A 27,530-nucleotide genomic window follows, 5' to 3' on the forward strand; every position below is an offset into this window, starting at 1 on the left:
AATGTGAAGGGGGGGGGGGACAAACAAAGTTCACTTGACTTCTGTTTAAACTTTAGATTTAATCTTCTTTACTCTGGAAAAAAGCTCACATATGGGCGGGCATCTGCAATGAAATCCCACACCAGTAACAATTATCAACAAATAAAGTTAAAGAATATCATACAAAACATCTCTTGTAACACTGTTAAATAGACTGTGACTCAGTATTGTATTCACTAGGGGCAGGACTATAGCTAGTGCTCCCTGAATCAGGAGTTCAGTGGCTGTGTGCTTCCTCATACAACAGAGCAGACATGCAACACCATGGTGGAGGCCATCCAGAAAAAAAGGGATACGTTTTTACAGTTGATGGAGATGGGAATGGAAGAGAGGAGAAGACATCTGCAACACAGCAGATTCCAAAACCGGGGTTTTCTCTTTGTAACAGACTGGAGGAGTGTCAGGGTGAGAAGGTTTGCCGTCGTTAAATATTTAGGGTTTCTGAAGAATTTAGAAGGCGCAACTAACCCTGTAATGCCCTTGTTTTGAATTTTGCGTTGCCCTTTTCCTCCTGCATTTTCTCATTGGTCCTGACGGGGACCGCAGCATCCTGGAATGATATGCCAGCATCGGACAAGAATGTCATCTTTTTTTTTTTTGCACAGAGCTTGGCAGCACTGCTCTAATATTAGCCTCCAGTTGGGATAAAATTATCCGTTGTATCAAAGCTGGACTGTCAGAAATGATGGGTGCAGCCGAGAGCAGCACAGTCGACAGAGGCATCCCTCTACGTGTCTGCGGGCCTTACACACCCACACACTGAGGAGCTTTGAGTTTCTTAAATGGATGAACATGGAAATCATGACAAAAGAAAATCACGTAAAATACCACCACTTCAAAAAACAATTAATCTATACACATTTCATGTACTCATTAAAGTGACTGAGCCAGTTAGAATTCTAGACAGTAGTTGGATTTAGCAGCAAATTCTCTTCTCAATAAATATAGATGTACAGTATATAAATGTCTCTTTTGGGCCAGGATCAGGCCAGACCAGGGAAGGGGGGGTGGGTTGCACTGTGGATGAGTTTCCCAAGTAGCTTGGGGGGAGTGATGAAGACTCTCCACGACAAATCCATCTCGGGTTACTGATCCATCGGCGAGACTGTACAGCTAGGAGATTCTTCCCAAATACAAAATAAAAAAAAACAGTCCAGAGAATCTAAAACAGCATGCTTTGTCTTCTGCTCTTTCCATTGCCTGAGGGGAGACAAAAAACATCCATTTTGTTTCATATAGTTTATAGCAGGGGATGTCAAAGTCAGTAACAACATTGAAACAGAGGGACAATCTGACCGGCAGTTTTGAAACAGCAATTCCCATAATGCTTTGAGGGTTGTACATGAAGAATAGTGGATTCAGTGAGTTACATGGCAGGCTGGAACCTGAGCCCCGTCCTCTAAGAGTATATTTGTTCACATTTGGCAAATAGGCACCATTAAAAGTGTGCTTAAATAGCTATTAGCAGCTCTTTTTTTACCCATGGACATACAGACAACTATCACTGGATCATTTGATACTGAAGAAAACTCAAATATGAACTCTGAAATATGTGTTTTCGCTGTGTTGACGGAGTTAATTCTCAGGAAGAAAATAAATCAACATGGTTAAAGTATATTAACTGACATGAGCTGTGTCACAGGCCGAACAACAGTAAGTCACTTCCGGATGTTTTTAAAACACGAGCATACAGCTGTCCCTTTCACCTCATGCAGTATCTTTGCCCTCTTTAACTCCCCTCATGAAAAACCTTGAAAATGAAAACACAAGCAAGCGTATAAAAGTCCTCGTATTTGCATCACTCCTCACCTGACTCGGGGTATGAGGAGTTCCGGTATCCGGGATCTCTCTGCATCTGGACCTCCTTCAGTGTGAATATGGATATGCCTACCAGACCACACAATCAGACAGTCAGACGGAGCAAGAGAAATCACATCTTGCCAGAGGATCAGTGTTTCTGTTATAGGGCTGTAACTCATTCTCACTGTACAGTGCAATATCCTTCAACTTGTAGGGAGCGGAGCCTGCCAAGTCTGCGTTGCCATTTCATTACTCACTCTCTGGCAGCGTGTGCACACGTGGCCCCAGGCTCCTGAAGTACGACTGTCTCATTGCTTCATCAGCAGATATCCTCTTTTTAGACTCGTACTGAAATTCAGGGAAGTAAGAAGAAACATGCATTAAAGATTGATGACAAAATGGAGTCGGCAACGTGCGGTCGCGTCTTGATTGACGTCTCCCCGAAAAGACGGTCCTAACATAGCTTCTAGATGTGTCACACTGCTTTTAACATCCCTGTCATGCCTGGCAGATGAGTGGGTGACACTCACTTTTAGGAATGACATCAGCAGGTCGATGCCATCAGTGTCCAACCTGGTGGGGCGGGGTATGGAGAGGGAGGGGGAGAGAGAGACAGAGAGGGACAGAGAGAAAGAGAGAGGTCAGTAGAGGTGGGATGACTCACAGATGCTGGCGAATGTAAGGAAGGAAACACAGTCAACTATTCCACAGGATTTCCTTACAGGAAGTGACAAAGAGCACACACTCCTAACTAAACAAACCAATAACACTAATGTCTCGGCCTCTAAAAGCTCTAAAAAGAACTCTACATACAGGGGATTCTCTCATACCTGGGTTTGATTAGAAACATTTGCTCATTTCCATCTCCATTGATTGGAGGGCTAACGAGAGAGGTGAGGGGGCAGTGTTAACAAAAAGATCTGAAACACCCCACATGGCATTTGATGAGCTGCAGCACACTGCATATATCGTAGAAGAAAAAGCAGATGTTCAGGACATAACAGAGTCCCTCATCTTACCTGGGTGCATGGTTAATGAGCGGCTGGACCTTGTACTTGGGGAACTTGTAGGACTTGAATTCATCCATAGAGGATATCCCAGGCCAGCTGTCTTCCGTGGGAGTACCTGTAGAGGGACATGTCATCAACTCTGTTAGTCAAGCCAACTGGAGGGACTCTTTACGCACACATGCCACGGTTTATGTGGTTAGAGCCTCATATTAAAAGTTTGAGTGGCCCCCTGTCAGCAGGGGGCAGCACTGACCTAGCAGCCTGAAGATTAGATGCAGCTCGTCCTCCACTGTGGAGCCTGGGAACAGGGGCCTTCCGGCAGCCATCTCATAGAATATACAGCCCACACCCCTAACAGGAAAACACAGAATCATCTGTTAGTAGGTGTCTGACTGAAGACGAAACACCAGTTCTAAACAACAAAGCTATGAAAATGCATCGTATATCATGAGTTTTCATAGTATCGTATGCAAAAACTTCATGTAAAATGTCTTAGTAATAAAAAAGTAATAGTATAGTATGATATTAAAATGGACAGTAAAAGTGTCAGTATGTCAGAAAAATGGCATAAAAGTCATAGTATACAATGTCATAAATAATGCCATGAAATAATAAAAAGTACAGCATGTCGTAATAAATATCCTGAAAAATGGCACAGTATAGTATTTCATCATCAAGTTAATGTTAATTGTGCCAGAAAAATGTTATAAAAGCTCATAGTATAAAATGTCATCAAACAATGTCATAATATAGTATTGCGTAAACATGTCATGGTTTAGTGTGTCATAAACAAGGCATTGTATGTCTTTATCTGTATGTCAGAAAAAATGTCAAAGTATCGTAAGTATCGTTATGAAATAGTTATATGTATTATGTCGTAAAAAAATGAAATGATTGTGTCGTATTTCATAAATGTAAAAATATAGTATTTAATTACATGTCACATAAATAGTATAATAGTAATAATAGTATAATGTCATAAAAGCCATAGTATGCCATAAAAATGTCAACATTATTTATGTTTTTTCTCTCTGTAAAGCGTCTGAGTTTGTGAAAAAGCATTCTAAAAATAAAATGTATTATTACTATAATTATTATTAGGTGTTCCTGAAATAAATCACATTCACCAGAACGGGACGGATAAACCGAAAATATAATTCCTCCAGCTTTGTCCGTCACAGAGGATTTAAGAAAACAAAGAAAGGCAGGAATTCATTAAAGAAAGCAGCAGGGCACTTTGAAGTTTAGTACACCTATTTGCTGTCACACTTCCTCAAGTGCTCAACATAAAAGCCTCTGGGAGATTTTGCCTCTGCACCTTTACTGCACTGAGTCACGTGGACATAAAGAGAGTAGCCAGGAGTCCAGCATGTATTTTCTAAGTTGTAATCCTCCCGTGGAGTTGAGGCCCACTCACCACATGTCTATCTGAGTGGAGTACTCCGATGAGCCCAGCAACACGTCGGGAGGCCGATACCAAAGTGTTACCACCTCGTTAGAGTATGTTTTAGTGGGCACAGATTTGGCCCTTGCCAGGCCTGTGGAGCAGAAATATGAGAAATGAAAAACAGATCCAATTTCATATGAAGGGTTTAATTCCGAATGCTAAATAGTCCATCCATTTTTAAATATGGCATCAATATAGATGAAATACTTGGATTCATCTCCAGAACTGTAAAAACTGTCCGTTTTAATCCAAATGACACATCATTTGTGACACAGAAGAATTCCTTTTACAGATTAATAATTGATGTAAGTGCTGTTTTTAGAATTTACCAAAGTCAGCCAGTTTGAGTTCTCCTCTGTCATTGATGAGCAGATTCTGGGGTTTCAGGTCTCTGTGGAGAACTTTCCTTCTGTGACAGTACGCCAGGCCTCGCAGGATCTGGTACAGAAAAATCTGAGGAAAGACACATTTTAGATAAGGAACTATTATCAGAGCAGTAAAATCACTTTCAAATAGTGGAGCTGAATAACTGCTGTTGCTACATTACATGCAATTTATCCAAGTACCTTTGTACTATATATTCATTAATTTTATAAGAATAATAATGAATTCTGGACTTTGGACTTATAGAATCATAATATTTACATATTTCGTCCAAAGAGCCCAAGTTGACTTTTAATGTGCAGTTGAAGTACTTTTCTTATTTAAAGGAACATTAAACCACATTTGGCACAAGATGTGTGTAAAATGCACACAAATATATATATTTTTTCATGGAAAAGTAAGGCAAAGAAATCCAATTTCACTTTTCCCTACACTGCCTACAATCCACCACCAGGGGGCATTCTAATAGTGCTTCTTTTATTGACACCAGCAGCAACCACAAAGTCATGGCAGCTGGTGAAGTAGTCTGGGCCAGCAGGCCGCCTGCGGAGGCTCACCTTGACATTCTGCATGCTCAGGATGTTCCCGCAGTCGTCCATGTACTGCTTGAGGTCTTTGTCCTAGACAAGAGGGGGGGGGAGAGTTGAAATGCTACAGGCACAGCAACAATTGTGTTTCTGTGTCATTGTCCTCAACTCTGCAGAGGGTCATGAATAATAATGTTGTCAAATATATTCATTTTAGCATCTGTGCCCAGAATAACATGCAAGTCATGAAGGAGTTGAGGGTCAAGGTTTTGGACTCACCAGGTACTCGAAGACCAGTGTGAGCGATTTCTCTGTGTGGATGATATCATGCAGCGTCACTATGTTGGCGTGTTTCAAGTCCTTCAGTAACGACACTAGAGGGGACAAAGAGGAGACAGATGTGACCACGGGATGGATTGATATTGATGGGCGTGATGTCATACCCAAAGTCTCAGACTTACAAAGAAAGCCTTAGAAATGTAAATAATTAACAAAGTTACAAAATAACGTATTCAAAGAAAAACTAAATACAAGAACACACAAGGTACAAGATGCAAACATCCCTCTCCTTATATAACTTCTTTCTTATAGTTGGAAATGCATTTCTCCAGCAGGAGGAAGGCCTGTAGTTTCAGGCACTTCTGTGAAGCTTTACTGTAAAGAGTTCAAATGTTTTATCAAGAGTTTGACTTGATAACTTGAGAAACTTGGGATTTTTTTGTTTGTTTGTGTGTCGGTACAAATGTAAGTGTTGACTTCACTGTTATCTTTCGGCTGCATGGTGAGTATGTGAGTGTGAAGGGTTGTTTCTATGTCAGCCCCCTGACAGAGTGCCGACCTGTCCAGGGTGTTCCCTGCCTCCTAAATGTCAGCTGTGATCGGCTCCAGCCCCCCAGCCAGACTGTTAAGAATATCCTTAAACAGCAGTGGAGGAAATTATTTTATATGGTCATGGTACCTTTAAGGTTTCACCTTTAATACTTTTGAGTTCTACCTTCATTAGATCTAATAAATATCAAACAATACCATCATAAAATACCAATAAAAGGTTAATGATTCATTTTCTGGAGTAAAATTAACATTCTTTTATGGCGAGAGTTCCCAGCATTCCTGGGAAAGAGTGATACATTCCTGGTAGCTTATTAGTTTATAACTGGACTAGCTGGATGCAGCTGTGAGTAATGTTTGAGATTTATGGTTCCAACAATGACCCTTTAATACCTTCTCTGATAGCTGTGCATGGCGCCCCCTCCTCGTGCTCCAGTCTGATCTCCTTCAGCGCCACAAGGTTGTCTGTCAGTTTACTTCTCCCCTTGAAGACTGTAGCGTACGTGCCCTGCAGATCAGAATGACAAGGAAGGACATGAGTCAGGCTGTCAGGGGTTAAAAGTAAGGCTGCAACTCACATGTTTATTGTTGATTAATCTGTTGAATATTTTCTCGATTAATCGATTAGTTATTTGGTCTTTAAAATGGTGAAACGATTAGTTATTTGGTCTTTAAAATGGTGAAACATGTTGATCCGTGTTTCCCAAAGGTCAGGATGACGTCCTCAAATGTCGTGTTTTGTCCACAACTCAAAATATATTCAGTTTACTGCCACAGGAGTCAATAAACCAGAAAACACTCACATTTAAGAAGCTAGAATGAAATAATTCTGACTTTTTTTCTTAAAAATGTAAGATTGCGATGAATCAATGATCAAAATAGTAGCTGATTGATTTAACAGTTGAACACTGATCGATTCATTGTTGCAGGTCTAGTTAAACGTAAACTCTCTGTGTCTGGATGTGTTATTGCTCATCAGTAGAACATCGTCGTGGTAAACAGTGAACACACACTCTTAACGTACCTCCCCCAGTTTGTCCAGTTTGATGTAGGTCTCCAACTTCCCAAATCCAATCTCTGACTGGAGGAGAGAAAAGGACAGAAAGCATTAATGAGGGCAGCGTCTTTATTAGCACTGACAAGCTTACAGACACTACGGTAAATCCTTATGACGGCCTGGCAGCAACAGAGGGGGGATGTAAGGAGGTCACACCCCCAACCGCCATCATGACTAATCTCTTCTGACAACAGACTGTTGGCTTTTGGCTTTTACAATGTGTTTGTGTATAGGGATGCGAGGGCAAACGTGATTTATAAAGCATTTTAATACACAATGGAAGACTACTTGTTGGAGGTCTAAAGCACATCAGTCAATTCAAATAGCAAATATGTTTTTGTTGATCTTTTGATAACTTTTAAGTATAAACGGCAACATTTTGCTGGTTCCAGCTTCTCTAATGTTTCATTTGATGCTTTTCATTTTCATGTTTGACAGTAAACTATCAAACATGAAAAAATCTATTTTAATACATCATGTTGGGCGTGGGAAATTGCAACAGGTATTTTTCACTAATTCCACTATTAACCAAGAAAATTATCTGCAGATTCATTGATAACGAAAATAATAATTAGTTACAGACATTGTGTGCTTTAGAAGGTAAAGAATTTAAAAACACATGGAAATTTAAAAAAAACTAAGATGGAGAATTCAGATTTTTAAAGAAGTGAGACTGAGGTTATCTCAAGTCCTCAGGAAAGCTTTTCCAGTAACACAGCGTAAAAGTGAACCATATCTAAGCATAAATGCAAACTCAAAGAAAAACTTGTTAAAAAGGCTGGTAAAAAAGTGAACGCCGGGGTGCAATATAGGCTGACAGGATGAGATCCGACGGGGCAAGGTGTGAGATCTCACTCTCACTTCTGTTTCTAGCTGCCTTCAAATAAAGAAATAACCCTGACAGCTATCTTTGTGTTCTGCAGCCCCTCCCTCACAGCCTCTCTGTTTCTATTTATCTTTATTCCCGCCTGATTCTCCTCCACTGTTGATTCTCAATTCTGAACTGCTTGCTTTCAGACGTAGGCAGCAACTTCTGTACATTTACGTAAGCACAGTTCGGAGTTATGAGCACAAGTTTTGTTTAAAAAAAGAATTATTGTAGTTTCTATTCTTTGTCTGCTGTTTCAGCAGGAAGCACAGTGGGGTCATCAGAGCTTGAAACTGAATTATACTTTTATCCATTATCCATTTGAGTACTTTCTGCCACGTTCTAATCTTCCTTTGCTTTCTTACCACCACATTGTCCTTTCTTGCCCTCTAACCACTCTCTCCCTTTGTGTTCATCCCCTTTTTCTCTCTGTCTCACCAGTGATGCCCTGCGGGAGCGTCGGCTTAGCGGCTGGTCGAAGGACGGGCTGCTCAACTGCAGCTTCTCCAGGTAACCGTCGGGTATTCTGATGTCGGCCGGCAGGGACAGACGTTTGTTCAGGTCCTGCACACACAAATGGATAAAAACAACAGAGAACCTGATTTAAAAACAGGACATGATGTAAAACCATGAAAAAACAGGAGTAAACCCTCAGCAAACAGCATAAACTCTGAATATTTACCAGTGGCTGACAACAAAATGGGGGAAACCCAGAGTCAACAAGTAGGGATCTGTAAGAAGCAGCCAACAGAGAAGGCAGTGTGTGTATATGTGTGTATAAATACACGTGCAGCAGCATGCGTCTATACAGTTGTGTGAAGCAGACTTGTGTACATAATAAAGGAGTCCTTTAAGAGTTCGTGGCAAAGTCTTTCCCAGAGCAACAAAGTACTAAAGCATGATCCTAATGACTTGTTATATAAAATCAAACACACGCACACAATGCAACGCCTGAATTCTTCCCATCATGCATTTCTCCTATTTGTTAGATTACTCTTAATCCGACCTCTCTCTAGCGGTTTTAAATCTTCCACTCCCTCTGAGGTAACACTGGACACTAAGTAACACTGCCAACATACAACAATATGCAACTTTGAACTTTCCACATTTCAACAACAAGCTCATTGATGAATCTGTAACCGAAGTTGCTTAACGTGTGAACGGGTGAACTGACCCTTCAGCCTTGCATCACAACAGTGACTCAGAGTTTTTTTCCTTTGTGGCTGCCTACAGCTGGCAGATTCAGACAAGCAGTCGGTTTCATGGGAAGGGATGTTTTTATTACAACGTCAGTCAATGACGCATGCTGTACACTACACAGCACAGTTGATCAATGTGTTGATGTAGGGATGTTTATCACCGTTGTTACTCTGGTATGTGACGGGAGGGATTTCGCTACCGGGAAGAATTTTTAGTTTTGCATATATATAAATAAATGTTGTCATGGTCTATATTCACACAAAAAAAAACATTATTTCCAGCAAAGAGAGATGTGTGCTTCTTACCAAATATATATCACTCTAAATGTGTTTTAAGCATCTTCAAATAAAGTCATATGTGCTATAATGATGTATCGTTTTTTTAATGACTTTAATCCCAGATTTGTATGTCTGTAATTTGTCCCAAGAGCAAGTGATGCCGTCCATCACCTGACCTTTGCTGCCCCACCGCCACCGCTACCCCTGCCCCCACTCCCCTCCAGTTGTCCAATCAACCCGCCCTAATCTGCTACAACACGGGCCCATCTGGACCGTATTACAATAATCCTTGTGATGTAATCCCAAAACAGCACGGCTTCCTCTCCAGTGAGAGATGTACAATCCTCTACCTGAACACAGACGGAAGGATTTCCTCACTCTTCCCCCTACTGCCCCCCCCCTCTTGAGTGTCACATTAGCGCAAAGAAAGAAGCCCCACAGGGATTCCACTGTTAGATCACTTCATCAACAATACAATACACCGAGTGTTTGCCGGGCTGTGAGAAAGTATAAAACTGTTTGCTCATGTACGCACTTCCGTCCAATAAACCTCTTCTGGTTGTGAAACAGTCACAGGAAGTGTGGGGTGCAATGCTTGCACGCACCATCGATACACAGCGAGAGTTGATGTGTCATGTCTGTGTGTGGGTAGCCCCAAATGGTGTAAGATGCTTAACTACATGTTAATGTGTTTTTTCTTTTCTTTTCGTGCAGTTTTGCATGTTTGGTTCGTCTGTGGAGCTACTGGTATCTGCTTGTAAATCCCCAGAGGTCCTGTAATCAAACCCAACAATAAACAGTATCAGAGGGAGGGAAGTGTGTGTTCTTCAATCATAAGTTTCCTCTCATGATCGGCCAGCAGGTACGCTGCAACATGTGGTTCCCTGGCAAGATGTCAACGTCAACCACAGAGAGAAATACACATACAGTAAAAAGAAGTACATGACTGTTCTTTTTGTTCAATACTGCAGAATCTTTTTAGATTTAATTAACTTGAGTTATTTTATGGAAATTCTGTTTGCAACATCGTAAATCGGCTAGATGTCAAGTTTTTAGTCTTAAAGAGTTTTAACTACATTTCATTCCAAAGTGTGTGTTACAGTCTCTGGACGTTTAAGACCTCCAACTTCGCCTGCATATGTCAAAGTGTAGATGAAATATAGATGATGAAAAAAACAAATCCAAAACAAATCATTGATGTGTTTCTTCTGTAAGTTTGAGAATACTTATCTTAATGAAATAGAATCGTGGAAGGCAAAAGCTCATTTTCGAGTTTACTTTCACTGTGAAACCAGAGGACTTTAAGTTGTACATCCTCAAATCCCATTAGCAGCCATTAAGTTGCATTGAAGGGACCGTGTCTTAGTTGTGAAAACAAGAGAGAGAGTTTCAGATGTTGTTTAAAGCCCTCAATACAACCCTAACATTATGTCAGAATGTATTATGTTGAACACGTAACAAATGGTAAAAATGTCAAACACTGGTGCTATTTTGTCCATCTGTTTTACTTTAATAACTACTGAAACCTAAACAATAATCTGATGCAAGTCAATGTCAGAAATCTGAAAAATGCCAGAAAACCCTGTTGAGCACACTTTAGAGCAGCATGATTTCTCTTCTTATTTCACGGTGCCTCTCTTGTGTCCCTACGAGCCAGTTGGATTAAAGCTTCCGCTCTTGATCTGGTTCTACATTTGTGTGCACGTCTGTCTCTCCATATGCTCTGCTGAACAAAACTTCATGACAACACGAGCAAGCCAACTCTATCTCTACAGTGGCTTGTATTTGTTCTCAAATGTGTGTGTGTGTGTGTGTGTGTGTGTGTGTGTGTGTGTGTGTGTTTGTTTGTGTGTGTTTGTTTGTGTGTGAAGAGAGAGTGAGAATGTAAAGAAGGGGGTTGGTTGGGTGGTGGTGACAGCGATCCAAAGTGTGAAAGCTTTTAAAAACAGATTTTAAAAGTATGGTCATTCAGCTGAACAGTATGTGGAGTATCTGCATGCATGCATGCGTGTGTGTGTGTGTGTGTGTGTGTGTGTGTGTGTGTGTGTGTGTGTGTGTGTGTGTGTGTGTGTCCTGCTGAGATTTTGTGGGCAACCGAGGCCTTGACTGTGTTCAGGACTGCTGAAATCGCCTACACAACGTAGCTCGGAGTTACAGCATGGTGCAGTAATCCCCACATCATTAAATACCAATTATCATCCCTCAGATTGCTTTACTTTTAAGTGAATTGATCTGAACATACCTTCAACAACAAGGTAGAGGCTGATGAATAATGTATGTATACCAGTAACATATTCGAAAGTCAAAGGCTGTAGAGACTCTTATCCTCCGAAACATAGCCACCGTTTAAAAAGGCTAGAAAGGCTTTTCAGGGATAAAGAAACGATCCTCACCTCTGCAGAGATGCGTCTGTTCCCTCTGTTCCGCAGACAAACACCCGTGGGTGACTGCACCTCATCGGAGGAAGTCCCTGACGCCTGGTCACTCTCCCCGTCTGACCCCATCTTCAGGTTCTCGTGGACGATATCTGAGGAGGAGAAATACATAAAAAATAGGATAAGAGGTTGAATATGACGAATGGAGCCGTCTGTGGAAACAGGGCAGGGCTCAACACCAGCTGATGACTTCAACAGGAAAGAAAAACACTCTCTTTGACACTTTTATAAGCCCCTCCGTTCTTATCAAGCTACTGGCTGTGTCAAACAGAAGATAAACACAAGAAGTGTGCGAGGTTTGACTGATGGATTTAATATATTTTGCCACAGCGCCTTACAAGACAAATCCATACATCATGATCACACTAATCTTCCCAGGTCTAAACAAATTCTGGTTTCATGGATATGAAGCAAGCTGCCATTTCCTCTGGGCTTCATGCTCATATGTTGTAAATATTTTGAATATTGTATCCGGGTTAGGACTCCAGGCTGCTGGTTTGCTGGAAGGATCCAAAGTCATTTTTTTAGTCAAATTTTTAACAAATGGCTTATTGTGTGACTGAATGTAACACTGCAACGATTGTACTGATATGTATGTGCTTGCCTACATTAGTATATATGCCTCTAGCCGTGGTTTGTTTGAGCACATAATATATCACTGTGTGTGTGCAGGCTCAGCTGACCCTGTAGAAATGTGAACCACAAGGATTTTCCTTGTGGTTCTGTGGATATTCTACATGGACATTTAATCAAGCAGCTTCAAATCAACATTTAAAACAAAATCTGGAATACAATATACCTCACTGTAGCAAGATCTAAACAGATTTTATCTATTGACACAAAATAAAAAAGTCACAGGAAAGACACATGTTGAATGTGATCACAGCCTGTTTGTGTGTGTCTCACCGAGGCGACTGCCATTGCGAGGCATGACCATAAGAGAGCCCAGGCCTCCTCCGATGACACTCTGAGGCCGTCGCAGTGGCGGCTTTTTAAACGAGCCTGTGTACTGGTGGAGGAAGGAATGGACACTGTGGGCTGACGGAGGACGACCGTTCCTCACTATGGGCTCTGCAGAAGGAGACACAACCAACAAAATGTCAGATAACAGGAACACTGAATCCTATAAAAACATTATTCACAAGTTTTAGACTCAGGTTGGACGTTTGTGAATGGTTTGAAAATGGTTCCATGTAATACACTTTAGATATGCATTACTGGTTACATAGCATAACACCAGACGGCATAAAATAATCATGGTTACATAAGAGGTTTCAACTCGTAATCTGCTGATGGCTATATTTGCATGTTATATCATTAACTGCTGTGACTTAGTAAAATAGTCAAATGCATGCTGAACAAATACTATTCCACACAAAGTGTCTTTCCAGAAATGGACTGGAACAAGAAAATGATGTGTATGTGTATATATACAGAGAAGAAAAAAATGTCAAAATTAGTGAGAAGCAGAAGAAAACAGGCTGTTTGAGGAAAAAAGAACTGAACCAAAATCCATTAAAAAAAAAGGAATAATGAGAAACTGAAATTAAGAAAATGAAGGACTGATGAAGGAAACTAGATTAATTATACAGTACATTATTTGCTGTAAATTAACAGTTTGGGGTATTGCGATGTGTTAAATACATGCATGAAAAAAAATCCCAAAAAACTCAATGCTGCTTGTGCTTGTCCTGACTTAATAACAAAGAAAAAGCTTTAGGAAAACCAGTGGGATTTGGTGCAATTTAATGTGTTTTTGAGTTTTCCAGAATATTACATTGAAACTTAATTGTAAACAGAACCGGGTGCAGCTACAATGGGGTCTGTTCTCTCATCCAGTGCGACTCTTATACTGTAAATAGCCAGTAGCAAGAGTGGAGTGAGAGGCTCTCGTATGTCTTGGAGTGTCAGCAGTGTGTTATGGATGGAGTAAATGGTCCAACACTGCCCGACAGAGAGGCGATTGTCCAAATGCAAGAATGGAGCTGACAGAAGTGAAAGATTTAGAGTAGCAGCAACTCAAACACCAACTGTGACAGTGGGGAGGAAATGGAGAAGTTGCTAAGCAGGTTCCGACAGAGGGACACTGAAGGACATGTGCAACGAGGACAGTGAGAATTAGGACGAGACACAACAGTAGCAGAGTGACAGGAAAGCGTGAGGGTTCTGGAGCACATACAATGGTTTGCCATTGGTTTGCCAATGGTTTACCATGGCTACCAGAATGAGGTCGCCATGGTAGCTATCCCTTCATTATCTCTTTTATTAGGTATTGGGAGCAAGGTTAGGAATCAACAATTGGCAACAAATGGTAATATACATATATTATTATAAATTATAGATGCTATTTTTTTTATTTCTTGCACCAGTGTTATAAAAGACTTTAATTGGGTATTTTATTTTAGATTAGCCAAAATTCAAAAGAAATGTATGATGTCACAGTATATTGGTTTGCGAGTCATACAGTAGTTCTTCTTTCACGTTGGAGCTCTTTGTTGTATTTTGAAATGATGGTCAATTTAAGTTGCAGTTTTTGACGGATGGTTTGCAATCATACATTTCTCTGCAGTTTTTTTTATTAACGGACAAATTGAAGGCCATAATTAAATTAGATTTTTACGTTTTAGAATTACAAAGCAAACAGTCTTGCTGGCCTTAATGGCTACTTGTTTTGAGCTTTATAACACATGATTGAATGTACTCTATTTCACTGAGACATCACAACAACCCCCACAGCCGATTAGATAAATGCACCCCTGACTGGGCTGTCATCAACCATGACTCTGATGTTCTAGCTAGAAAAACAGAGCGACTGTCCTGTCGAATCTATCTTAAACTTGAAAATACAAGGCATGAAATAAGACTTTTTATTATCAGCAATGCCTAACAATAAACACTTGAGAGATTTGAGTAGAAATAAACCACATCATAATCTAAAGCTTTCTGATTGCTCTGGCTTTTAGTATCCAGGGTCAACCAATCCTCAGCACATTTTTTAAGAATGAAATCTTATTGACACAATTAATCTTGCAAAGTTTAGACTGCCTCAGACTCAAGAGCATTGTTGGTGTGCGGGTCTTGTAAGTTAATAAAACAAAACTGTTATAAGCACAGAACATTGTTGTGTCCTACAGTACAAGCAATCAATTTGTTGGGGGGGTTGTTGCAAACATCAACAATCCGTTCTACCCCAATATGGCATTTCCTAGATGTCCTATGCAAACAGAAAAATACACAGCCCTGATGTAATATCCAGGCCATTATGCCACCTCTCCCTTATCTGTGCAGCTGCTATAAGTGTTACATAATCAGATCAGGACCAGAATGCTTTCCCCAATCACAGGGTTCAGATCCCATCTCATCTGGCTACTCCATTCTGTCTCCTCTCTACCCTACTGTTACACAGGCTGCCACACACACACACACACACACACACACACACACACACACACACACACACACACACACACACACACACACACACACACACACACACACACACACACACAGATTCTGTGTCCCCCCCTCACCCAGCACAGAACACTCTAGCCAAACCTGGTGTTAATCACTATACAAAAAGCTCTTTGCAAAGCCCAGTTAGTTCTCAGAGGGAGGAGGGGAGGGGGGAGGGAGGGGTGGTGGACTTGGACGATCTGATGGATTGAAGAGGGAAAAACTTCTCAATTGGACAAAGGACAAGAAAGAGAAACTGAGGACAGGTCTGAAAGAAGCTTGGGGTTGGGGGACCTCTGGGTGGCCAAACGAGAGGAATAAGAGCTGAAAGATGCCAAAAAAAGGGATAAATGTATCAAGATGCCTGACTGGTTTCACCAAGTCATCCAAGTTGCCGTGGCAATGTCATGGAAACTCTAGAATGTTTCCAGATCCTCAGCACCATGGCAACGATGTGGTAGTAGACCGAGTCATGCTTCCTCCCTCGCTCCCTGCAGACTTTGTGAATATCAGCAGAGATAAACTGCAGTGCCGCTGTGCTTTTATTTTGATGCCTTGAAGGCCACAGCCTCTAGCACCCAGATGAATAACGTAACCAACTGCACTATCTGCAACTGCGGAACAGTGTGTGTCGACATTAACACAAACAGTTGTGACAGACAATATAGATTTGAAAAGTTATTTCTGTAAATGTCATATTAACTTTCTGAATAGTCAATGTTAAGTGACTGGCAGTTAGAGGACTTCCAAGGCTTGGACATACACAGAAGCTTAAAGGGTCAGTTCGGATTTTTGAAGTGAAGTTGTCTATGGTTGTCAGTGGTGTTTTACAGGGTGAGTTCGGATTCACCAAAGTCACACAATAACACAAAAAATAACCAATCGAGGCAGCGGAAGACAAGTGCGTTCCGTGTTCTGTAAGGTAAATTTACTGTGTTTAATCAACTGAGTCTGGCCGCTTTGAAGAGAGCACTGACAAATGCTTCAGTTCTGTGGGAAATATTAAAATTCTAGGGTACACTTCATCTGATATAAAGCACTTGTACACTGCTCTTTCACTAGTGTAAAAGGTACAGAGACAGAATGGGGTGTCAAGAGTGGTTCTGCCTCTTAGGCAGCAGAGAAGCTGTAACAGAGGCGAGACGACCTCACTGTGCATGGGGAGAGCTGGGATGCAGTACATTGCTTTACGTGTACCGGTACTACTTCTGTTTCTCCAAACCGGGGGCGTGCAGACCACCATCTACTGTAGGTAATACACTGACGATAGATAGGTACCTCATACAGACAGCCTCTCTACAAAAAAATCCAAACTATCTCTTTAATGGCAAAAGTAAACCACAGCTCCCAAGGTTCATTTCAGGAAGAAATATCCAATCAGCAAGCTAACAATTCGGCCAGACTATCTATAATGGCGAGCTAAAGCATAGATTAGACTTTGCAGAAACCCGATAAAATATTCAGCAGTTTAACCCTATTCCTCTTTCAGATTCCAGTTAGTGTTAGATAATATTTGGATTTGGCTTTGGATAAAAGTGATACATGAAAGTAGTCCATTAGAACTCAGCAACTAAATCCCATATCAGACATGCACGTCATTACATAAATGTGCTGGAAATTTAACACATCAGTCTGGTGTTTGAATAAACCCCTGAGTCGGTTGCAGTGTTGCATATTCACTTGGTGGTGGAGATAAAAACTCAAATTTCAATCCATAAATGGCGTAGCCTGTCCGAACACTTGTCTTCTTGTATATCAATTTTCAACTCACCACTGTTCCCTCCCTCTATGCACCAGGAGCCAAACATCATGTGAGCATTGCAGATTTATAAATAATCGTCTTGTCATGTTTAAATAAAGCAATTAAGGAATGTTTAAATAACAAAGGTCTATAAATGGTAGTAGTGGAAGATATGTATACAATCTCTATCCCTCTTTATGTAATTCTATATTGCAATACCATATGCACGTCAAGCAGCGGCAGGTGCACACAGAACACACACATACACACAAAAAAGGAGAGAGAAGTTACATAAATGTTTGTCTATGCTGTTTGTTATATTATCTTTGGATCTTTGTGTTATTATGTTGCAGAGCATTGAGAGGACCGTTAGGATACGGAGTCTCCTTCCGTTCTGCAGCTCAATACCACAGACTGTACACAAACTGCTTCTAAACCTCACCGCTGTCCTTCAGGCCATTCTCTTCGATGGTCATCTGCTCTGCTAGCTCAGACAGCGACTCGTCGATGGTGTGGCTACCCCGCAATGTCTGAGAGAGACGCCGCTTGAACCGCTTCATCTTCTCCATGGAGCTCTCGGGAAGGGGAGGCCTGAGGATGACAAATGGAACATGTGACACCGTGATATGGATAGATACAGCTTCGTTTTTCTATTCCGCCACCACTATCTGATAGGCTTCAGTGTTGATGCAGGCCTCGACTTTTCACTGGCCCAACCTGTAATGTTAACTTGAAATACACCTCATCCGCCTGCAGCCATGTTTCACAATCCCGCATCAAAAGTCGAACTGAAATTAAAGCCGCTGTTAGATCACCAGGTATCCGACTGGCTGAACAATGACGAGGACAAATCAGCACCATGATGTTAATTATGACTCAGCTCATTCAGGCACATTACTTTACATTCCTCCTCCTGGGAAAACATGACAACTTGGTGAGAGATTCTTACGGGTGTGTTTAGAGTACGGTCCCTGGCACACCGGACTGTATAAGCAAATCCTAAACCAGGGGGATTTGCCACTGAATGGAGCAGGACTAGCCTGGGCCGCATCGAGTCCACATCACGCATTCCAGCTGCATTTACTGTGTGTGTGTGTGTGTGTGTGTGTGTGTGTGTGTGGGGGGGGGGGGGGGGGGGGGGGGGGGGGGGTTAGTGAGAGAATTTGTGAGGAGAGGAGAATGTGTTCAAATCAAGACATCAAGATATTCTGTGTTTGGCAGAAGCGTATTACTAGCAGCCTCTCCCTGTGACCTCAATGTAGACATCATGACTCTACTACTGCTGCAGATCTGGACAAGTGTCTGTCTGTGACGATGATGAGTAAAACCAGACATGAAAACACATGAGTAGTACGGCCCCTCAGGCCTTGCTGCTTGTCAACTATTCCCAACGGACAGCCTTTTGTCTTCTCCAAAACACTCACAACCTGAATTCTCTCCGGATATGAAGCAACTTTGTCACACAGCCAGAGCCAAATGAGAAGAGGATGGTAGTAGAACAGGCTGAACCTAAGACAACACTCTAAATTATGAATGATCACTTAAAGGATAGGCTCCTTGTTAAAATAATGAAAAAAATACTCAGCACATCTAAACTCTGTTCTTCCCCGCAGAGAGACGTGTGATTTCAATGTAAGTGGTGGGAGCCAAATAGTCCTCATTCTGTGTACAAATCAATTAAAAATTCAGCAAAAGCAAATACGCTTTAGCAGTGACAAATCAAGTGGGGATCGGGATAAAGGGATCTGGGATAGAACGGAATTCCTTCCTTGCACATTTTTAATTAGAAAGATGCCTCATTTTACCTACAGCTAAACTTCAGAACACATCTCTTCCATTGGAATTGCAGTACGTAGGGATTTCTTCTTAGGACAGTTTCCCAAGTTAATATTACATAGTATTAACATGGCGCCATGAATTAGCATTAATTAATTGTAGGGAGTACCTGCTTTTAATTGTGGGTTGTTATTATTTACAAATGAGCACACACACACTTCTTAACTTTAATATAAATTACATTCTGGCCATTATGAAAGGTAATCTGTGTAGAAAGAAGGGCTGGTAGCAGTAGTACCAACGCTGTCTGTGTGGACTACTCACGTGAGACATGACTGTCATGCACTGCTCCTGCAGGCAGCGTGACCCGGACGTAAGAGCATGACGACAACATTATACAAACAAGGGCAACTAGGAACTACTTTAATTCAGCTGTTGGTTCCTACTTCCACTAGCAGCTTCGTGGAATCAGTCATCAAAAATTGTTTTTAAAATAATTAGTTCACATAAATAGCTCGGAAACACCGGTTTGTGAAGATACAGATGATTCAGCAGCTGCATGGCCTATTTTGCACCCAAGATACTGCAAGTTAAAAGCAACAGTGGCCAATTTGAAAAGTTTGTACACCGAGTTTGAAGAGGCAGTGAGCCTGTCCCCATTCCCTCCACACAGCGGACAGCAGCAACCGTCTGTCTGAACTGGGCTTCAGGCCAAAGCAAACTGGGACAGAGCAAAGACGAGATATTGAACTGTAGGCTGTGGAGCACTTAAACTACACAGGGAAACTTTTGATATTCACAGCATCTGATAGCAGTGAGGTAGCCTAGCTGAAAAGTGTGAAGTTGAATATCCAAAAAGTGATTCCAGGGGCACCTGATTGAAAGGTTTAGGATGGGATTCATGTTGAAGTGACATTCCTGGTTTGGTTATGGACAGAAATCTTTGTCACAACATCAACGTTTGATTTGGTAAATAGGGCAAATTATGTGTATAACGGAGGGAGTGCTCTTCTCCACTACAGTCTTGTTTTTCACAATTCAGGCAGAATTAATCAGAATATATTTTTATATAATAATTTCGCATTGTGTATAAATATACATCCTGGCCTTCTGTGCTTTTAGTCAAGCCACAATCAATCTAATTATCCCAGGAACCGAGATGAGGCAAAACGTCAACTGGATTGTCATAACAGCTTCACATCAGTCTGCCTCATGATACATCAGCTCCAGCATGAGCACAACACTCACTGCCTGACCCACTCTCCTTCTGCAGCATCACACTCAGCCTGTAGCGCGCACCAAAGTACACAGATTACTCTCCATGTTAAGTTATATATTCGCTATTGAAATGTCTCCAAAAACAAAATGCGAATGAGGAGCATTTCCATCGACTGGTTTGGAGTGAATAAACTATGCTGCCGTGTAGTTTCATCACAAGTTGGAGCTATATAGGCCATGCTTTACTAATAACAATAATATCATGACATCCATCCATCCATCAATCAATCTGAAACTTCAGCTCTACACAGAGCTAGAGGCAATCATGAGCTTATCTTTTCAACAATTGCCTATCCTGTTTAACTGGGACACACGTCACAATACGGAAGATGGATCATTTTCTCGTGTCAGCTAGTGTTGCCATAGTTCATGCTGACCGGGGACTAAGACAAGCATTCTTGCATTATGGGAATGTCCGGGAAGACGCCGAGAGCAGAAACAGTTGATCAGTTATTTAGGTTAAATGTTCACTATGTCAGCATTTATTCTGTGAAGTGTTTGAACATTTCATTTAGAGCATTAACTCATTTTGCACAAAGGCAAAAACCACCCCAAGCAAGTGTACAACCATGTTTTAGCGCAATTGAGGCAGGTTTACCAAATGTAATCAAAACATTTACATTTAGGGCATTTAGCAGATAAAAATATGTGAATTCTTTTCAATTATTTGTTTCAGTGAAAATGTCATTGTTTTGGGTTTTGGACTTTTGTTTGGATGAAACAAGACAAGACAAGAAAATCACTGTATTGTGTTTACATTCATGAGGATGAGCTCAAATCAGGATTATCTGGCACCAAAACTGACTGGTCATTCCCTTTTTTTGCGGTAAATCTCTCTCATTTCCATGGTTATGACCAGAGTTTCTGAATGTTTATGAGGGGCCACATAAACCTCTCATAAATAACTGGGATATGACCTACTATCCAGCACACTCTGTGGCTAAAAATCACTCTCTTCAATGGAAAGTTAATGGAAACGGTAGGGGGCGAGTGTGGAGCTTTGGACATGATCCTTGTTCCGAGTCGTATCCCTGCTCCCATAAGTAGGCTGGTCTGAGGTCTGGGCTCAAGATCTGCTGGGAGTGGGCCAGGGAAGAGGAGGGGGAAACGTGGGGTTGGGTCTAGGGATCCGAGGTCCATGATCCTTGATTTGTCACCACAGCAACCACACTGCTTTTTCCGTGTTGAAAATGCAGAGGGCGACAGGAGACTGCATGCTGGCTGATTTTCCATCTCCCTACATCTTGCCCCCTATAGCCACCCCAACCTCCCCCCGACTAAGTCTGCATTTTCATCCCTTAAACCAGCCATCGATACCCACCAGAACACAACTCACAGACAAACGGACATCTCCGTCGTCCTATACGTTAAATTGCATTCTCCATCACTGTTTTTCTGGCAGTACAGTCTGCAAGGGGTAGCAGGGAGGGGATGCAGGGGAAACAGGAGAGGAGGAGCACTGAAGCATTATCCATACTGCAGTGGTGACGATAAACATATGCTATATGGATTCTGTCCTTTTCCTGCTGCAGCCGCAAGCAAACAACGACTGTGCTGATGATGAACAGAGGGCTACTAAAAGAGTGAGAGTTCCTGCTGTGAGGGACTACCACCCCCCACGGCAGCCCTGTTGTACCCGACAGTGCTCCACAAGCCACCATCACTGCAGAGGGCTCTGCAATTGTCCCACTTCTGCTGGATGAACCAATCACAATACAGCCACCATCACTGCCATGGGGTGCCTGCTGTCGAAGGCCACCCACAGAAACGGGAAAAGGAAGGTCGCAACCTCTCTGTGACACCTACAGGGTTCAGCAAAGAACCTAACGTCACTGCCTTCAGGAGAACAGGGGTCCTAGAAAATGTCTGCCCCTCCTTCCTGCTGGCTCGCACACAGAAGACGACAGAGAACAAGCGTGACTGGCATGATTCATGGGTGACGCAGCCCTGCTTTTCTAAAGAGCAGCCTTTTCTCATCCTGGCCAAGACAATGAGGACATGAGTGAAGGAGCTGACTCCATTATGGGGGTCTTATATAAAGGCTGCATTGTGCACAGTAGAAAGTAGGCTTTTTTAGGAGATGCAGGAGGTAGATGGTGTGCTGCGTTGCGCTGAGCCGAGCATGACAACCAGGCAGGCATGCTTCCCCCACGCACTGCAGCAGGTGAGGATTTAATTTAACAGCTTGAAAACCAAGTCCAGGTTCATGAAAACGTGTCATCAAGTTCTTGTCTTTTCTTTAATCTTTCCCCCACCCTGCTGTCAGACTTGTCACTTGTGTCCACAAGACTAGTTCATGCTGACAGAAAGGTCTGTGCTGTGTGTGTGTGTGTGTGTGTGTGTGGGGGGGGGGGGGGGGGGGGGGGAATACAACAAACGCGTTAAGCAGAGTCCGTGGCCAAAGGAGGAGGCCAGGCCAGATCAGTGACGCACACTCACTGATCTCACAGGCAATAAGATTCAACACTAGCTGATTAACACCGTTGCTATGGTGACGGTGACTTGAGTGACAGGCCTGCTCCTCTCTAAGCTTTCGGACAGAGTAGATGACCAAGATCAATATTGCAGGTTAATAGCTGCAGTTAAATCGATTTGTATTTCTGGGCCATAATGTAGTTTTACTCCAGGAAAAATGGGTCGGACAAAAAGAATCAAATCAGGACAGAAAATTCCCTTTTACCATTACTGTCAGCTCTAGATAAATGAAGGCTCACATATTTTACACAACGTTTTACATCACAATTATAGATAGAATTATCTTATGGGCGAAAAAAGTAAATTTAATGAATTTCCTTTGATAAATATGACATGAATAACCACAGCATTCAAATTAAACACACCATTCATATCAAAACAATACATTGAAAGCACCACTTACACTTCATGATAACACAGTTTATGAATGGGATGAAAGGTCTGCATGAATTGTGACAGATAAGCCTTGCGGACCCAGCTGAGATCAACAGATACGGCCTGATAGCAGCTGGCAGGCAGCAGATTTGTATGTCACTCCAAGGTAATACTTTTTTTCCCTCCATATATTTTTGACAAACATCCACGTTCTGTGTTTGGAACACTTTGTGGATAAAAAAAATGAAGCTCTAATTCTTTTTCAAATGGGACTGAGTCCTGGGAACAGCAACAAGACTTTAGATGTTAACTTCTCCCCATAAATATGCATTTAGACATGATAGCCTTCATTTATCCGAAAGGCCACATGATTATCATAGACTCCTGTTTGATTACAGAGATAATCATCCGGGCGTGGACTCATCTGATCTGAGCCTGAGTTAAGTCACCTGGCGTCCATTTGTGAGCAGAGCATTAGCATCAGAGAGAGCGAAATTAGCCTCCCCTCCCTGCTCATCTGCACTCAGCTCTGCCCAAGCATCCCCCAACAGGCCTTCAATGCCTTTCATGGCTGTTAAAGAGGAACAACGGGCCATGCTGCTATCTAACTAAGGACAGACGGCAGAATGGGGTTATCAGACTATCAGTTTTAGTATCAAACTGCAAACACAAACGTCTCTCTGCAGTTTGCAGTCATTACAGCCAGCATTCCAGGCACAGATTTGTGTTAAAGCACTTGATGAAAGCCGTGCAAAAGTGTTACGGTGGTATCTGGTTTGTAACTGACTTTTGTCTGTGTATGATCTGTGTGTGAATCATGACTGATTTATCGGTTTTCAAAACTGCTGTTGTTAAATCTATCAAAGTGATTAATTGAGCTCTAATCTTCTTCAATAATGATGATCAAAATAAATTATTGTGGGAAACTTGTTTTTGGTTGTGCTCCTTTTTTGTTTCCCGCTTGTGAGCTTGTGAGAAACTCACTTAGTTTTGAATTAAATGGAAAATTGTTAATTTTCTGAATAAAGGATTTATTTTTAGTCATTAGACATTGGTCTACTTTCTCAATCCCGGATTAGAAAGACCTACTGAGCCATGGCAGAGTGGGCCTGGGGGGTTCTAAATTCAGCTAATTAAAAAACAAACACATGGATTTAACATGGGCTTTTATTAAACCAGTGAGAACTTAATTATGAACACATCAGCACACCTCAAATATGTGAAGCTATGCTGGCTGTAATAACGTTGGTTTGAATAAAGAGGTGTGTGTGTGTGTGTGTGTGTGTGTGTGCATGTCTGTGTGCGTGTGTGCGTTTCCAAAAAAAGACCAGACAAGTGTTCAGACAGCTCCTGCAAATCCTGCCAAGAGTGACGGGGAAAAAAAGGCCCCTCACCTGTTTCAGACATTAATACTTCGGATGACGACCGAGATATGTGGTGTACGGTATTTCATGATAACTCGATCAAACAGGTTCTCAGCCAGCTGGCCCAAGTGGCTACAGTGGTGCCTTTACTACCACCAGACACTCCAAGATTCAGACTGAGATAGAGAATCTGGGAGGGGAGCCGGCCAAACTTCCAAGCAGCAGCATTTGTCTTGTGGGGCAACTGCATGTTACGAGTCTGAGCAGCACGCCGGTGCCAGAGTTCTTGTTTTAATGCAGTAAAGAAAAGAGGAAGAGTTTGTATTCATGGCTATCTATAGACAGGAGTGGTGCCAGTGACATAGCAGCTGCTCCCCAGAGAGCAGTGACACATTAACCTTCAGCCAGCTGTCTTGGTCTGCCGCTTAAGCATGAGCTCACACACGCATGAGCTCACACACGCATTTGTATCAGCAAACCCTTGTACAACAACTTAAAATCTCCCAAAAAGTCTATGAAGTTTGGCGGGAGTTCATTCTGTGTATAATTGCACATTCAAAAGTACAGAATGGATCTCTGGCAAAAACATGGCATCTATTCATGTGTATGCCCCCACACACACATACTCATACACACCCAGACACATACTGGACCATCATCTGATCTGCGCTGGGACTCGAGGGATCAGCACTGCGTGGCTACAGCTGTTTCACAGCGGGTCAGGTTACCCTGCCACCACCATCCCCAAGGCCTTCACCAAGGGAACGACCCCACGTCAAACCAACACACTGTCCCCCAACAGCACCCTGCCCTCCTGCAGGTACCGGGCTCAACAGTAGGTATTTTAAGCCCCCCCGCCCAAAAACGACACACCTCCTGAAGCTTCTGAATGATACACATCTTTCAAGGAAGCTCAGCGCCTGCAGCTATCAAGCTCATAGGAAATTAGAGGAAGTGCTGCGACAGCTCTTTCATTCATGAAACAAAAAAACTGTGAAGAGTGACAAGTGGAATGGGTGGGTACTGAACCTCCCCATGGTTTTTGGTATTGAACAGCGACCACAATGTTCCCGTAGTGCAAAATCAAAAACGTCAAAAACTTTCACTTAATGTTTGCTTCTTTACTTTTTTTTTTTTTGTGCAGGGGTTTCTGGTTTAAACGTTTCAGAAGTTTGGTTTCTTGTGCAAAAGGAGAAAAAAAGGTTATTAAAAAAAACACAGATCTTCCTCAAAATAAGATATTTTTCAAAAAGGTATTGATACATTATCAACTAAAACTAAAGTTTATCGTCTGCAATAAATAGTAGGCAGGGCGATATTTCACCTTTTACTATCAGCAGCAGAATCAAATCCCATTGATATGATCTCATCTTATTACAGGTGAACGATTAGTTGATAAATCGATTAGTCGACCAACAAAAAATCATTTGAAACTGATTTGAGAAACTGTTCTCATAGAATGTTTTTAAATAAAAGTGCCAAAAGTCAGTTGGTTCTAACTTCTCCAATGTGAACATTTGCTAGCTTTCTAGGTCCATTGTGGTGGTTAATTTGGGTTGTTGTTTTTTAAATCAGACAAAAAAAGAAACTGAAAGAACTCAACATACTTGTATATACTTGAAAACAATCAACTTTACAAATGTTTCTGAGCATGCTAAAAGCTATTAAAGGTTCTGCCTTATGAAGAGTTTGTTTAAAGCATAACAGTGACACATACAACATGGCAAATATTCCTCCTGAGTCAACACACTTAGAATAAGACTTGTAACAACACGAGAACAATAAATGTGGCAATAAATTCGTAACCACGTAATTTCACGCCAAATGAACTTCCTCGTGAGATTACCATGAGCACCCCCTCCCACAACAATGATGTCTTCCTTTGAGACATCCTGCTAACTTCACATTCATCTCTGACACACACACACACACACACACACACACACACACACACACACACACACACACACACACACACACACACACACACACATACAGTGCATCACTATGCAGGTTAACTCCCTATAGGATGCAGACATTCGTGAGGGTCTTGATTGGACGCTGCTGGGGGAGATTCTTAGGTCTTTATCAAACTATTTCCCAGGCAGACTCCTGTCTGCTGTTCTTGGCCTTCCACTAAACAGCTGAGACGGCGTAAAGCTGCTAATACCGACTCTGTGTGTGAGATCACAGGCTGGCACAGTTTGCACTGCGCGTCCAAGTAGTTTAAGAAGAGAAAAAAATGGCCCATAAAGACAGTCCAACTCTGAAATGTGGGGTCAGTGATTGTTTTGGTGGCAACTACGCAAGACGACACACGCAGAGCAGCCAGCGAAGAGCTCCCGTTTACAACCAAACCTCACAGGATAGAGTGCCAACTAACCAGCTAGTGTTTGTGTTGCTCTGTGTGCAGCAACAAAGTTGACGCAAACGTTTAACCGATGAAGTGTTAACGTCTCTGAACTTACTTCGCCGTTAATGTGTGCGGCGTGGAGCCGACCTCACGGATGCTTTCTGCTAAATGCGGCCATTCACCGGTGAATGGGACAGGCTGAATAGCTCGCACAACAAACGGCTGCATTCACAACGAGGGCTGCGAAGTAAACATTGTTAAACCCGTTTTGTGTCAACGAGGTGCGGTGTGAACGTTTGTTGCCCCACCGCGACTCTATCCGACGGTTCAACCGTCCTCACATTCACAGAAACTACGCCGAAAATGTGAGTGTCTCTCACCAGAAACGACGAACGTTGCTCCGACCGGAGTCCCCGACCTCGGAGCTTCTTCTCAGGCCGGATGCCGTCTTTCCCTCCGAGCGTGAAAAAAAAACACTGCTGCTTCTTCTTCTTCTTTGTGGTTTTGGTGTGGTGGTAGCTACTTTCTGCCCTTTAATGTCGCTTATATCCGCCGCGTTGTTGCGTCCATTAGCATGGCTCGGTTTGTTTAAGCTTTAAAGTTTCACTCACGGTCGAATATGGGAAGCGGTGTTGTTGGTTTTTCGACCATGGCAGTATGAGAGGCGATGGTGATTACTGGTTGATCTGAGTGTGTCCTCCCTGCTGACGCTGCCTGCCTGCCACCACACAGCCGTGTCATCAAAGTGTCAGCGGGGAAACAGCGCCACCCAACTGTTGGTGAGGGAAGAGGCAAGGGAGCCTGTCAGTGCGGTCCACAGCGGCCCCTAGTGGAGGAAATGC

The 27,530-nt window shown here is 42.2% G+C and overlaps 1 protein-coding gene across 2 annotated transcripts; it reads right to left on the reverse strand.

Annotated features, from left to right (window-relative positions):
* Positions 1–39: 39 nt before the first annotated feature.
* LOC311018278 (cyclin-dependent kinase 17-like) lies at positions 40–27,380 on the reverse strand. 2 transcript variants are annotated; one of them, XM_084017158.1, is made up of 18 exons: positions 27,069–27,380; positions 17,510–17,658; positions 12,780–12,944; positions 11,832–11,965; positions 8,399–8,524; positions 7,060–7,116; positions 6,429–6,543; positions 5,487–5,581; positions 5,238–5,300; positions 4,626–4,749; positions 4,267–4,387; positions 3,103–3,200; positions 2,859–2,964; positions 2,670–2,720; positions 2,370–2,412; positions 2,097–2,187; positions 1,849–1,926; positions 40–1,239 (listed from the first exon to the last, which is right to left on the reverse strand). In XM_084017158.1, the coding sequence occupies exons 2-18, from the start codon at positions 17,634–17,636 to the stop codon at positions 1,202–1,204; spliced, it is 1,632 nt and encodes a 543-aa protein (XP_083873284.1). In that variant the 5' UTR covers positions 17,637–17,658; positions 27,069–27,380; the 3' UTR covers positions 40–1,201. The 2 variants fall into 2 exon arrangements, with proteins under 2 accessions (XP_083873284.1, XP_083873285.1); XM_084017159.1 differs by lacking the exon at positions 2,670–2,720 and having other exon boundaries at positions 27,069–27,377.
* Between the last annotated feature and the right edge of the window lie 150 nt (positions 27,381–27,530).

This window comes from Eutrigla gurnardus, assembly GCF_963514095.1.
Source record: "Eutrigla gurnardus genome assembly, chromosome: 9".
Classification (NCBI taxonomy): domain Eukaryota; kingdom Metazoa; phylum Chordata; class Actinopteri; order Perciformes; family Triglidae; genus Eutrigla; species Eutrigla gurnardus.